The 14,999-nt window shown below is 36.9% G+C and overlaps 1 protein-coding gene across 22 annotated transcripts in view; it reads left to right on the top strand.

The window, feature by feature from the left end:
- LOC123527191 (leucine-rich repeat-containing protein 71-like) overlaps positions 1–14,999 on the top strand; it is a 57,618-nt gene that overhangs the window by 34,507 nt on the left and 8,112 nt on the right. For 4 of the 22 annotated variants that reach the window (XM_053523200.1, XM_053523191.1, XM_053523204.1 and 1 more), the window contains exons 13-15: positions 4,723–4,794; positions 9,967–10,002; positions 13,092–13,124. The exons of 3 other annotated variants lie outside the window; for them this stretch is intronic. In XM_053523200.1, the coding sequence (XP_053379175.1) occupies positions 4,723–4,794; positions 9,967–10,002; positions 13,092–13,124 (141 nt within the window). The remainder of the gene's footprint in view (positions 1–4,722; positions 4,795–9,966; positions 10,003–13,091; positions 13,125–14,999) is intronic. 15 more of the 22 variants (XM_053523196.1, XM_053523194.1, XM_053523199.1 and 12 more) reach the window with 6 other exon arrangements.

The following is a 14,999-nucleotide window of genomic DNA, read 5'->3' as shown; positions in this document are numbered from 1 at the left end:
GAATACCATTACAGTAACCATTGCCTTCTGTCCTGGCTAGAATACCAGTACAGTAACCATTGCCGTGTGTCCTGGCTAGAATACCAGTACAGTAACCATTGCCTTGTGTCCTGGCTAGAATACCAGTACAGTATTCATTGCCTTGTGTCCTGGCTAGAATACCAGTACAGTATTCATTTTCTTCTGTTCTGGCCTGGCTAGAATACCAATACAGTATCCATTGCTTTCAGTCCTGGCTAGAATACTAGAACAGTAATCATTGCCTTTTTTTTTTGCTAGAGTACCAGTACAGTATCCATTGCTTTCAGTCCTGGCTAGAATACTGTTACAGTAACCATTGCCTTTTGTCCTGGCTAGAATACCAGTACAGTAACCATTGCCTTGTGTCCTGGCTAGAATACCAGTACAGTATCCATTGCCTTGTGTCCTGGCTAGAATACCAGTACAGTAATCGTTGCCTTGTGTCCTGGCTAGAATACCAGTACAGTAATCGTTGCCTTGTGTCCTGGCTAGAATACCAGAACAGTAACCATTGCCTTCTGTTCTGGCTAGAATACCAGTACAGTAACCATTGCCTTGTGTCCTGGCTAGAATACCAGTACTGAGTGAGTAACCATTGCCTTGTGTCCTGGCTAGAATACCAGTACAGTAACCATTGCCTTGTGTCCTGGCTAGAATACCAGTACAGTATCCATTGCCTTGTGTCCTGGCTAGAATAGAAGTACAGTATCCATTGTCTGCTGTCCTGGCTAGAATACCAGTACAGTAACCATTGTCTTCTGTTCTGGCTAGAATACCAGTACAGTAACCATTGCCTTCTGTTTTGGCTAGAATACCAGTACAGTAACCATTACTCTCTGTCCTGGCTAGAATACTAGTACAGTATCAATTTTCTTCTTTTCCGGCCTGGCTAGAATACCAGTACAGTAACCATTGCCTTCTGTTCTGGCTAGAATACCAGTACAGTAACCATTGCCTTCTGTCATGGCTAGAATGCCAGTACAGTAACCATTGCCTTCTGTCCTGGCTAGAATACCAGTACAGTATCCATTACTGCCTGTCCTGGCTAGAATACTAGTACAGTATCAATTTTCTTCTTTTCCGGCCTGGCTAGAATACCAGTACAGTAACCATTGCCTTCTGTCCTGGCTAGAATACCAGTAAAGTAAACATTGCCTTCTGTCCTATAACTGTAATATGTTTTTTCATCTACGTACATGTACTCAATTTGCTTGTGAAACATCTCTTTTTGTCTTTAATTCCGACGTCCCTCTTCGGAAATAGTTCCCACAAGGTTATATCTGAGCACTATTCGGTGAATGAAGAGGTAGAAAGTTTGATCTCCAAGCAGTGCCATTGTCTGGATAACCTGCCCCTTAATCATGTTTGTTTGTAAATGCTGCAGTACAGTGAGAACCAGACTAACCATACCATTATTTTCTGTGACTGTTTGACAGAAGACAGTGCCTAAGTTCATTTGTCCTGCACCTTTGGCTTATGTGGGCAGGTTGTCATTTACTTAAAGACAATGTACATTCTCTAACTCTGGTAAACTGATCAACATTTTATAACTCAAATACTGTTGTAAAATGTCATTAATCCTAAATCAAAGTAAACAAATGAAAGAAATTATAGACATGATGAGGACAATATTTGACTGTCGAGTTTGTATAAGTTTTAAACCTAAGTATTATCTCAAAATAGTGGAATTAGGTTCACTCTGCATGCATTTTTCCTGATAAGTAGTATGTTGACAGGTTATTTGCCTTTCTTATCCTTTTCAACTAGGGGAGGTGTCAGTTGCTTCAAGAAAGTTAGAAATGTTAAAATAAACACAGCTTTGTTTCCTGCCACCATAATTGAGACGCACCATGAGAAAACCAGCATAGTGCATTTGCGACCACCATGGATCCAGACCAGTCTGCGCATCCATGCAGTCTGGTCAGGATTCATGCTGTTCGCTAACGGTTTCTCTAATTGCAATAGGCTTTGAAAGCGAACAGCAAGGATCCTGACCAGACTGCGTGGATGCGCAGACTGGTCTGGATCCATGCTGGTCGCAAATGCACTATGTTGGTTTTCTCATGGTGCGGCTCATTTCATACAAGGTGTTACCATGCTTCTCCTCTGAAATAGGTTAGTTCAGTGCTTAGAATAGGAATATACTTTCTTTGGAGGCATCATGCTTCTGTAGTTGAAAAATATATTCTTTGGTGACATCATATTTTGTATTATTACATACTCATATTTACTCTCTGTTAAGTTACAGCGGAACTTGAAACGTCAATATTTTTCCATATTGACGTTTGAATTTCATATTGGGTGCGTGTCGTTGAGTTAATTTCTTTTATTATACGCCCAAAGGGACGTATTATGTTATGGTCTCGGTGTCCGTCTGTCCGTCCGTCCGTTAGAAATATCGTGTCCGCTCTGTAACTCTTGAACCCCTTGAAGGATTTCAAAGAAACTTGACACAGATGTTCACCACACTGAGATGACATGCAGAGCGCATGTTTTGGGTGTCTCATTTCAAGGTCAAGGTCACACTTAGGGGTCAAAGGTCATATGAGTGTATTTCGTGTCCACTCTGTAACTCTTGAACTGCTTGAAGGATTTCAAAGAAACTTGGCACAAATGTTCACCACACCGAGGCAATGTGCAGAACGCTTGTTTCGGATGACTAGCTTCAAGGTCAAGGTCACACTTAGGAGTGAAAGGTCATATATGACTTTGCTGTGTCCGCTCTGTAACTCTTGAACTGCTTGAAGGATTTCAAAGAAACTTGGCACAAATGTTCACCACACTGAGGCGACTTGCAGAGCGCATGTTTTGGATGACTCGTTTCAAGGTCAAGGTCACACTTAGGGGTCAAAGGTCATATATGACTGCTTTGTGTATATTGCTATGCATTGCAGTGTTCTTATTTTTATTTGGCAGATCCCTTTTTGTTCTCTTACAATTTTTATGCCCCCGAAGGGAGGCATATAGTTTTTGAACCGTCTGTCTGTCTGTCGGTCTGTCAGTCTGTCGGTCTGTCCGCAATTTTCGTGTCCGGTCCATATCTTTGTCATCGATGGATGGATTTTCAAATAACTTGGCATGAATGTGTACCACAGTAAGACGACGTGCAGTGCGCAAGACCCAGGTCCGTAGCTCAAAGGTCAAGGTCACACTTAGACATTAAAGGATAGTGCATTGATGGGCGTGTCCTGTCCATATCTTTGTCATCGATAGATGGATTTTCAAATAACTTGGCATAAATGTGTACCACAGTAAGACGACGTGCAGTGCGCAAGACCCAGGTCCGTAGCTCAAAGGTCAAGGTCACACTTAGACGTTAAAGGATAGTGCATTGATGGGCGTGTCCGGTCCATATCTTTGTCATCGATGGATGGATTTTCAAATAACTTGGCATGAATGTGTACCACAGTAAGACGACGTGCAGTGCGCAAGACCCAGGTCCGTAGCTCAAAGGTCAAGGTCACACTTAGACGTTAAAGGATAGTGCATTGATGGGCGTGTCCGGTCCATATCTTTGTCATCGATGGATGGATTTTCAAATAACTTGGCATGAATGTGTACCACAGTAAGACGACGTGCAGTGCGCAAGACCCAGGTCCGTAGCTCAAAGGTCAAGGTCACACTTAGATGTTAAAGGATAGTGCATTGATGGGCGTGTCCGGTCCATATCTTTGTCATCGATGGATGGATTTTCAAATAACTTGGCATGAATGTGTACCACAGTAAGACGACGTGTCGCGCGCAAGACCCAGGTCCGTAGCTCAAAGGTCAAGGTCACACTTAGACGTTAAAGATCATTTTTCATGATAGTGCATTGATGGGCATGTCCGGTCCATATCTTTGTCATTCATGCATGGATTTTAAAATAACTATGCATGAATGTGTGACACAGTAAGACGATGTGTCGCGCGCAAGACCCAGCTCCGTAGGTCAAAGATCCTAAACTCTAACATCGGCCATAACTATTCATTCAAAGTGCCATCGGGGGCATGTGTCATCCTACGGAGACAGCTCTTGTTTTTTTTTTGTTACTATAAATAGCTTATTTTGAAACTTTTTTATTATTGGCAGTAGGGAAAAACCGAGGCCACTTTTCTGTGGTACAACATGGATGGTACATCCAATTTTTAGATGTATTTTGACATAACTTTACCTGGTAAGAATTTTTTTTTTTGACTTAGAATTTTTCTTTTTGGATTTTTTTCTTTTTGTTGTTCCTGTCCTTTGGGCTTCAACAGTCAAGTTCTTGAAATTTTACTCCCATCCTCTGATGTAACCCTTCAGGCGTATATTGCCCCGCTTGACGGCGCTCTTGTTTAGTAATACGTCAGTATTGTCAGTTTTAATTAGGCTATGGAAGAAATTCATAATATTTATATAATATTAGTATGTGTAGATACGTATGTAATAACAAGATTATTAGCTTGGCATCAAGTAATATCCACCTGTTCTTTAGCGGAAAAATGTTGCTCGTCTAAAGTTGCGCAATATTTCCGCTGCAGAACTCGTGCATATTTCTCAATGCAAAGCTAATAACCTATGAATATATTATTTCTTTCAAAGTAAGGTAAGGTTTACAGTGAAATTGAGACTGCCATTATTTTAATTTCCGTTTATTTATCATCAGACCATTATTTTAATTTTCATTTATTTATCATCAGACCGTTATTTTAACTTTAATTTCCATTTATTTATCATCAGACCATTTAAAAGTTCCCTCTCATGGTCACCGACCAGGCAGCCCTGGTAAACATTTTGACCATGGTCATCATAGTAAGTATACAAGCATGGCCAAGTCTTCTTTTATGGCAACGATTTTCCTTCAACCAGCCTAACAAAGCATGCAAACTATGTGCATCTTTTTTTCTAGTATTTCATTCATCCAGTGATTCTATTAATACTTTTTTTTTTCAAACTTATTGCTAAAACCCATAAATTGTAAATATAATTATGTCCCTCACTTGTAGAGGGGGAGACATATTGATTTACTGCTGTCCGTCTGTTGGTCTGTCAATTTGTACATCAGTGTGTATGTCACAAAGTTCGTACACACAACTCTCCAAACACCACCACAGCTGGCAGTAACGTACCAAGGATACAGTATGGGTCCATGAGCCACATACACTTAAATATATTACAATTATAATGTTTTCTTAGAAAAAAAATGCCAAAAAGTCATTTTGAAAATTTTTTGCCCCTGTGAACACCGCTGGTTGGATTTGCACCAAACTTCACAAGAGTGATCATTTCTAAGCCTGGTTGAGCATGTCATCCTCATTTTCAGGTTTGATTACTTTTAGCAGAGTTATGTCCCTTTATTGAACAAATTCTATGATGTTTTGGCCACTTTTTATATATTATTAGGCAGATTTCTACAAAACGTTACAGGAGTAATCTATGCTAAGCCTCATTTTGCATATTTATAATTGTTGGCATTTTCTGTTTTGATGACTTTCAACAGAAAAATGGCCCTTGATTCATCATATTTTATGATGTTTTGACTACTTCTCCAGCAAACCTTACAGGAGTGATCATTGCCAAGTCTCACTGTGCATATTGTATACATGTTCTTGTTTAGTGACTCTCAGTGGAGTTATGGCCCATTATTTGTTGTAATTTACCTTGTCTGGGCAACTTCTCCGATACCACAAGGAGGAATTACATCAAACTTTACAGAAGTAATCATTGCCAAGCTTAGTTGTGCATATCATAGGCATGTTTTGGTTCAGTGTTTTTCAGCAGAGTTATGGCACTTGATTCATCAAATTTTATCCACTTCTCCTATCCACACCAAACCTTACTGAAGTAGTCAGTGCCAAGACTTATAATACATATTATCAGCATGATCTAGTTTAAATTATTGATTTACAGGGGAGTTATGGCCCTTTATTTGTCATATTTTATGATATTTTTGCAGCTTCCCTGGATCTTCACCAATCTTTACGGGAATTATCAGTACCAAGCCTATACATATCATCAGCATGTTCTGATTCAGTAATTTTCGGCAGAGTTATGGCCCTTGGTTTGTATTATTTTACAGTGCTGTATACAGTTTGGCTGAATTTCAGCAAGTGATTAGTGTGGAGTGTAGTTATGCATATTATCGTCATGTTCGGATTTAATTATTTTCAGCAGAGTCATGATCCTTGATTTGTCAAATTCTTTGCTCTGCGCTACTTCTCTGATACCACAGGTTGGAATTCCACCAGACTTCACAGGAGTTACCCCTGTTAAGCCGAATTGTAGTTAGAATGTTATGGCTCAGTGATTTTCCCTGGAGTTTAATGATGGCCCTTAATTTGCGGCAGTTTATAGTTTCTGTGTGGTACATGATGGGAGACATGTTTTTTGTGGAAAAAACAACTATTCTTTGAAAATACATTTTGTTTAACAGATGTATATATATATATATATATATTATATAGTCCTGGGTTTATTATAGTTTCTAGTGGGTCTTTTTTAACTTTCTTCCACCTAAAATGTTCTATGAAATCTAGTCAATGTATTGTCTTCTCTAAAGATAATGTTGTCTTCGTACAGTGTACACACAGCAGTTGACTTTTAATGCACTGACATTCTTCTTCCTGGTCACGCTTCCATCTGATAAAAATCGTCTCTTGAAATGCTAGGCTTACCTTTGTAAGGTTGGGCCACGATTGGGCAAAGCTTACCTTCATAACATTGGGCCAAGCTTACCTTTGTAACATTGGGCCATGCTTACCTTTGTAACATTGGGCCAAGATTACCTTTGTAAAATTGGGCCAAGCTCACCTTTGTTACACTGGGCCATGCTTACCTTTGTAAGATGAGCCACATTAACCTTTATTATATTGGGCCAAACTTACCTTTATAAGATTGGCCCATCATAACTTTGTAATATTGGACAATTATAAGATTAACCTTGTATTTCGGCATTTTTCATCAAAAATGAGGAGATATTCAATGCTTTTTTCCATTTGCTTATTTTCCTTAATGTGGAAACTTTATTGATGTTGTATGGCAAAGTTTTCAGTTGAATTTAGCAAAGCAGGCAATTTGATTTATGGCTTGAATTACTGATTGGATCCTCATAGACCAAGTCCATCGTAAAATCTAAGAAACTAACATTTCAAGGGCATTGTAATGCTTTAGATCTCTAGTTTTATAACTTGATTTGGTTCATGTTGACAATTGGATCAGCAGTATCACAATTACAAAGGTCTAAACATCAAGCCATAGTTATTTGCTTTGATGCTCTCATTAGTCAGAGGAATAATGCTAGCAGGTATTACAGGTATACCGGATTGGGATCCCTACCAAAACTATTCCAATATATTACAGTTTGGTTGCCTTTGCTTTTTGATTAAGATATTTTTATAGGTACTGTATGTTATACACCTATGGTAATGGTGTGGATTTCGAAGGTTTTTGATCTGATATTTTATGCCCCAAGGGTATTGGTGAACTATTGAGTGTTTCATTTCTTCACAGTACTAGTGCAGAATTACTTATTTATACAGGCATAAAATTTCAGGATTTGGCCAGAATGACTATAGGTGTGGGGGGCTCCATAAGTCGGGTGGTTAAGGTCGCTGACTTCAAATTACTTGCCCCTCACCGATGTGGGTTCAAGCCTCACTCAGAGCATTGAATTCTTCATGTGAGGAAGCCATCCAGCTAGCTTATGGAAGGTCGATGGTTCTACCCAGGTGCCTGCCCATGATGAAATAAGGGGTATCTGGGGTCTTCCTCCACCATCAAAGCTGGAAAGTTGCCATATGACCTATATTTTGTCAGTGCAACATTAGACCCAACAAAACAAACAAGCTATTTCATACGGTTAGGAATTTGTTCATTACAACTTCAAATGAGAAAATGAATGATCATTGGGATTAAAAATTCTTCTTTTTCCGATTTTTACAATGAGTTAACCTTTACCCTGCAAAATTTCTAAAATGGACAGACTGGTCTTTCATTCAGCTTGGTCAGTACCGTTTATTATTCCAAGGGGCGTTAACTGAAGATTTACTGACTAATAGCGAACAGTGAAGACCATGATCAGCTTGCATGGATGTGCAGGCTGATCTTGGTCTGCACTGGTTGCAAAGGCAGAATTACTTGCTGCCAGCAGGCTAAAGGTATAGACATTTAATCAATCTTGCAATCTGTAATCAATTGTATAATTACTTCAGCTTGCTCATCCCTACTCCTTCATTTTGTTTCAGATGTGTAGCTTTGTGATTAAGAATTTTACCGTATTGTTATAATTAGCTAATTGATTTCAGGAAATTTTGCTCCAAAGACAAGCGATCCCCATATGAGTTAGTATCCTCAGTACATCCGAAGTCGTCGCAACCCTACCCCCTTTTAATATTATCGACTTTGACAAGACAGTCACAGATGTTATGGATTTTTGTTTTAAACTGTTATATAATTTTTGAAAATTTTGTATATTCATACCTGTCTGCTTCATGCCAAAACACTGTCACATTTTGTTGAAAGTTAATACTGTGAAATCATTAATATTCGTGGGGGACTAATTTTCGTGGATTTCGTGGTTGAGTCAATCCACGAAATTTAATCCCAACGAAAAAGTAAAATTCCCATCAATTTTATGTTCTAAAGTTGGAATCCACGAATTCATATCCCAACGAAATTGACGTTTTGATCAAAACTACGAAATTTCATGCCCATGAAATTAAATGACTTTACAGTAAGTGAAATAAAAAAATCATTTGTTATTACGAATTTTCCATAAAAGTTGTTAGTAACGCAAAGCTGTTATTGTCTTGTGTAGAAGTTGTTTTGACTAAACAGGGGTTTGTTACCTGTCACAAGTAAAATCATAAAGCGGCAGGGGGGCATGTATAAAGTCACGTTTGATATCGATAATATTTTCACTGTTTTTAGCGTGGATAGGTGTAATGGCCATTGCAGGTAGGATTTTAATAATCCACAGAGAAATTCCAGTGCGATAGAAAACCTAGCAAACTGTGTACAACTAAATTGTAAATTGAAAATATATTAATGTATCAGTGGCTGCTTGAGCCGCAAAGTTATTGGTGATGTTTGAATATGCTCTGAAAGTCTAATATTTTATGCAATTTTTAATTTCATTTCATTCAGCATTCCAGAAACTGGTTGGAGAAATTTTGTTGATGAAATGGAATTTACCGGTATTTGGATTTTGGTTTATTTTTTTTTTTAGTTACACAGTTTTCTAGGACTAAATCACACAGGATATAGTTTGAAAAAATTAATTTACATATATTCTAGACTTAAAGCACAACTAAGTTCCCAGCAGATGTTTGGAAAATTATAATGTCAAGTATTGTTGTTTATTGGTGATATCCCTTTTAACATCACACAGTTAATTTGTTGATACAATCTCATGTTTATTTACGAGCGTTAAATACATATTTGTTAGGGACGATTTTAGCTAGACCTGCATTGGAGACACCTATAATTTTCTTGTTATCAAAGTGCACATTTCATATTACTGTAACTTTTAATTATGCTAACCATACGTAATTAATTGCGTTAATAAATTGCACATGCATGCTTGTTTCCTAAAACTTTTTTACTTAAAAACGCTAGTGGCAGAAAAGTGGCCACATTCCATTTGATTTTAAAGAACAGCTAATACTACTTGTTAAGCCTTAGCTCAAAATAAATAATAAAAGAAATTGAGATAAAATTACCTTTATGATAATTGAATAATTAATTGCTTTTATTTTATATCTTTATTGCATGTTGAATATGTATTTTTGAAAATAACCCAACATTTTTTTGCCTGTTTCTTTAACAGTTAAAACATGTATTTATGAAGTATTAACAGTGATGTAAAACACCATTTGTTGCTCTTAGTAACTTGCCAAAAAAAAATTGTGGAGACATTTTTGTTTTCACTGTGTGCTGTGTTTTTTGTATTCACTTGTGTGCTATTATCTCCCTTCCACAATGTAGGTGTCGGAGCAAATGTTGGAGGTCGCAGTTCTGGAGGTAAGTTTTTATAACCTCTTGGGTAAATTTCAGATAAAATTTATGTTTTTATTTGATGATTGAAGTAAAAAGAAGTTCCATAGATACAGAATTGTGTTATTTAAGATCAAAGAACTCCTGCAGAAAGACAGTATTGTCATAAAATACTTTATGCCGGTTTGAAAATTTAACATCAGACTTTTTTAATACACCTATAAAAACATGGCCTGTGTGCTCTCAAATGCATCGGCTTTTGTTTCTGAAAAATGTCACAAAGTATGAAACTTCTTTGAAGTGATAAAGACAAAATATCCCATTTTGTTTTATAGAAAGTTATCCAATTTTTATTTCATTCTTTTTTAATTAGAAAGCACTTTTATTTAATTGAGATATATGACACCCATAGGTAGTGTTACTTATATAGAAATATGATTATATTGCTTTCATGCTTTTTAGTTTCATTGTAATCTTGACTATGTACAGATAATCTATAAATGCTTTGATAGTTCTTGATATGCTTCAGAGTTTTGAATAAAAGAAATAAATGTATTATTAAATATATTAATGCATTAGACTTGAAAAAAGGAAATACCAGTTCTTATTTGAATCGTAAACAGACAACCAACAGTAGTGTGCTTCACAATCATGCCCATGCTAAGTTCTGTATTGACAACAATACTGTTACAGTATTATAGAGGTTGTGGCTGATTTGAAATGTCATTTGACACCAGTGTTATGGAAGTCATAAGGATGATTCATGAGCAAAGTTTCTTTTCATTATAATGAGTTGACTGGTCACAGTGTAGTATCATTTGACACTAGTGTTATGGAGGTCATAAGGATGATTCATGGGCAAGGTTTCTTTTCATTATGATGATTTGACTGGTCACAGTGTAGTATCATTTGACACTAGTGTTATGGAGGCCATAAGGATGATTCATGAGCAAGACTTCTTTCGATTATGATGATTTGACTGGTCACAGTGTAGTATCAGTTTTGACACTAGTGTTATGGAGGTCATAAGGATGATTCATGGGCAAGATTTCTTTTCATTATGATGATTTGACTGGTCACAGTGTAGTATCATTTGACACTAGTGTTATGGAGGCCATAAGGATGATTCATGAGCAAGACTTCTTTCGATTATGATGATTTGACTGATCACAGTCTAGTGTCAGTTTTGAGACTAGTGTTATGGAGGTCATAAGGATGATTCATGGGCAAGATTTCTTTTCATATAGTGATGTTTGACTGGTCACAGTGTGTACATTTGACCTGTGTTATGGAGCATAAGGTGATTCAGAGCAGACTTCTTTCGTTAGATGATTTTGACTGATCACAGTCTAGTGCAGTTTGAGATAGTGTTATGGAGGTCATAAGATGTCATGAGGAAGATTCTTTCATAATTATGATGATTTGATGGTCACAGTCTGTGTCATTTTTTTACATTTTATGTTTTGGTCATAAGGATGATTATGAGCAAGTTCTTTAGTCACTGACATGCTCAGGTGAGTTTTCTGACCACTCGATGTCCAGGCGTCGCTGTCATCTGTCAACAATTAGCTTGTGTATGCGATAGAGGCTGTATTTTTCAGCTGATCTTCATGAAATTTGGTCAGAATGATTATCGTGATGAAATCTAGGCCGACTTCGAAAATGGGTCATCTGGGGTCAAAAACTAGGTCACTAGGTCAAATCAAAGAAAAACTTTGTGTATGCGATAAAGGCTGTATTTTTCAATTAATCTTCATGAATTTTGGTCAGAATGATTACCTTGATGAAATCTAGGCGAGTTCGAAAATGGGTCATCTGGGGTCAAAAACTAGGTCACTAGGTCAAATCAAAGAAAAACCTTGTGTATGCGATAGAGGCTGTATTTTTCAATTAATCTTCATGAATTTTGGTCAGAATGATTACCTTGATGAAATCTAGACCGAGTTCGAAAACGGGTCATCTGGGTCAAAAACTAGGTCACTAGGTCAAATCAAAGAAAAACCTTGTGTATGCGATAGAGGCTGTATTTTTCAGTTAATCTTCATGAATTTTGGTCAGAATGATTGCCTTGATGAAATCTAGGTCTAATTCGAATATGGGTCATCTGGGTCAAAAAGTAGGTCACTAGGTCAAATCAAAGAAAAACCTTGTGTATGCGATAGAGGCTGTATTTTTCAGTTAATCTTCATGAAATTTGGTCAGAATGATAGCCTTGATGGAATCTAGGTCAAGTTTGAATATGGGTCATCTGGGGTCAAAAACTAGGTCACTAGGTCAAATCAAAGAAAATACGTATTTATACTCAAGACTTTTGCTCCAATTTTAATGATAATTGGTCAGAATATTTTTTTCCATGAAATCACTAGGTCAAACATGTTTACACTGTTATGGTGTCTTATGGTGTGTTTTTCAGGTGAGCGACCTAGGGCCATCTTGGCCCTCTTGTCATTATGACTGGTCACAGTCTAGCGTCATTTTACACTAGGTTTATTGGCGGCAAAAAGATGATTTATGAGCAAGACTTCTTTTTTTTTATGATGATTTGACTGGTTATTGTCTAGAGTAATATGCCTTGTATCACTGATTATTTGTAATAAATGTGTAAGTTCTAGTTAATAGCTGAAAAAAGTTATCCTGGCACACTGATGCGTTTACTGTTTGTCGTCCCTGCCTGAATTACTTTTGAAAAGAGGAATTGGACATTAGAAATTAAGCTTACAAGTTCCATAGCTTTGCTTGCTTCTAATCAAAGTGATCAATATTGCTTGAATCTAGATAGATTTGCACACATATACCAGTGGAACTGTGCACAATATTGCTTTCTGGTAGTTTACACTCATAGTATACCTTTAGATACAACAAACTGGGACAAGTTTCTAGTACAAAGAATGTATACATTTTGAAAGAATGATCCATATTTATGTTTGTATAAAGCAGAATGTTTTATACCATTCAAACTTGCAAAAAGTCATCCATTGAAAGTGGTGAGCTTTAATTTTATGTCATAACTCTTACATCACTTTTTAGAAATTTTTAAAATATTTTGTGATATTAAATAGTAAGTGTTTCTCAGACACTGAAACTGTATTGTAAATTGCTATTTTTACCTCTGCAAGCAGATATGCAAAATGGCAATACTAGTAGAAGGGGTATGAATATCTCATGAGCATTTTGTTTCCTACTTTTTCTATATTCCCTCTTAAACCCAAAATGAGGAAGACAAATGACAAGTTTAACTAAATGTACATCCACATGTACATGTTTCTATTCTTCTGTTTTATATTATGTGTTTAATTTCCAAATTATATTGTTTTACATTTCTTTGTGTTTATATTTTGGCTTAAATTTGTTAACATTTACCATTTTGAAAGCATTGGCTTTTCACACATGTACACATGAAAGTATATATTCTAACACCAAGAAAATCTTTTGAAATTGTCAGAATATATATTTGTAAAAAGTCAAATTACAAAAAGTTTAAAGAAGAACTGTGCTCCATTTCCTTAACATTTTAATTTGATAATTCAAATACTTCTTTAAATTTTTACCTCACCTGTCACATAGTGACAAGGTGAGCTTTTGTGATCACGCAGCGTCCGTCGTCCGTGCGTCCGTAAACTTTTGCTTGTGACCACTCTAGTGGTCACATTTTTTGTGGGATCTTTATGAAAGTTGGTCAGAATGTTCATCTTGATTATATCTAGGTCAAGTTCGAAACTGGTTCACGTGCCTTCAAAAACTAGGTCAGTAGGTCTAAAAATAGAAAAACCTTGTGACCTCTCTAGAGGCCATATATTTCACAAGATCTTCATGAAAATTGGTCAGAATGTTCACCTTGATGATATCTAGGTCAAGTTCGAAACTGGGTCACGTGCCTTCAAAAACTAGGTCAGTAGGTCTAAAAATAGAAAATCCTTTTGACCTCTCTAGAGGCCATATATTTCATAAGATCTTCATGAAAATTGATTAGAACGTTCACCTTGATGATATCTAGGTCGAGCTCGAAACTGGGTCACGTGCCATCAAAAACTAGGTCAGTAGGTCAAATAATAGAAAAACCTTGTGACCTCTCTAAAGGCCATATTTTTCATGAGGTCTGTATGAAAGTTGGTCTGAATGTTCATCTTGATGATATCTAGGTCAAGTTTGAAACTGGGTCTTGTGCGGTCAAAAACTAGGTCAGTAGGTCTAAAAATAGAAAAACCTTGTGACCTCTCTAGAGGCCATATATTTCATGAGATCTTCATGAAAATTAGGTCAGAATGTTCACCTTGATGATATCTAGGCCAAGTTCAAAAGTGGGTCATGTGCCTTCAAAAACTAGGTCAGTAGGTCAAATAATAAAAAAACCTTGTGACCTCTCTAGAGGCCATAATTCTCGTGGGATCTGTATGAAAGTTGGTCTGAGTGTTCATCTTGATGATATCTGGGTCAAGTTTGAAAGTGGGTCACATGCCATCAAAAACTAGGTCAGTAGGTCAAATAATAGAAAAACCTTGTGACCTCTCTAAAGGCCATATTTTTCATGGGATTTGTATGGAAGTTGGTCTGAATGTTCATCTTGATGATATCTAGGTCAAGTTCGAAACATGTGCGGTCAAAAACTAGGTCAGTAGTCTAGAAATAGAAAAACCTTGTGACCTCTCTAGAGGCAATACTTGTGAATGGATCTCTATAAAAATTGGTCAGAATCTTCATCTTGATGATATCTAGGTCAAGTTCGAAAGTGGATCACGCGCCGCTAAAAAGTAGGTCAGTAGGTCAAATAATGAAAAAACGTTGTGACCTCTCTAGAGGCCATATTTTTCGTGGGAACTGTATGAAAGTTGGTCTGAATGTTTTATCTTGATGATATATAGGTCAAGTTTGAATCTGGGTCAACTGCGATCAAAAACTTGGTCAGTAGGTCATGAAATAGAAAAACCTTGTGACCTCTCTAGAGGCCATACCCTTGAATGGATCTTCATGAAAATTGGTCAGAATGTTCACCTTGATGATATCTAGGTCAAGTTTGAAACTGGGTT

This window comes from Mercenaria mercenaria, chromosome 14, assembly GCF_021730395.1.
Source record: "Mercenaria mercenaria strain notata chromosome 14, MADL_Memer_1, whole genome shotgun sequence".
NCBI classification, from domain to species: domain Eukaryota; kingdom Metazoa; phylum Mollusca; class Bivalvia; order Venerida; family Veneridae; genus Mercenaria; species Mercenaria mercenaria.
The sequence above is the reverse complement of the archived record's forward strand: the minus strand, read 5'-3'. Positions and strand labels throughout refer to the sequence as shown.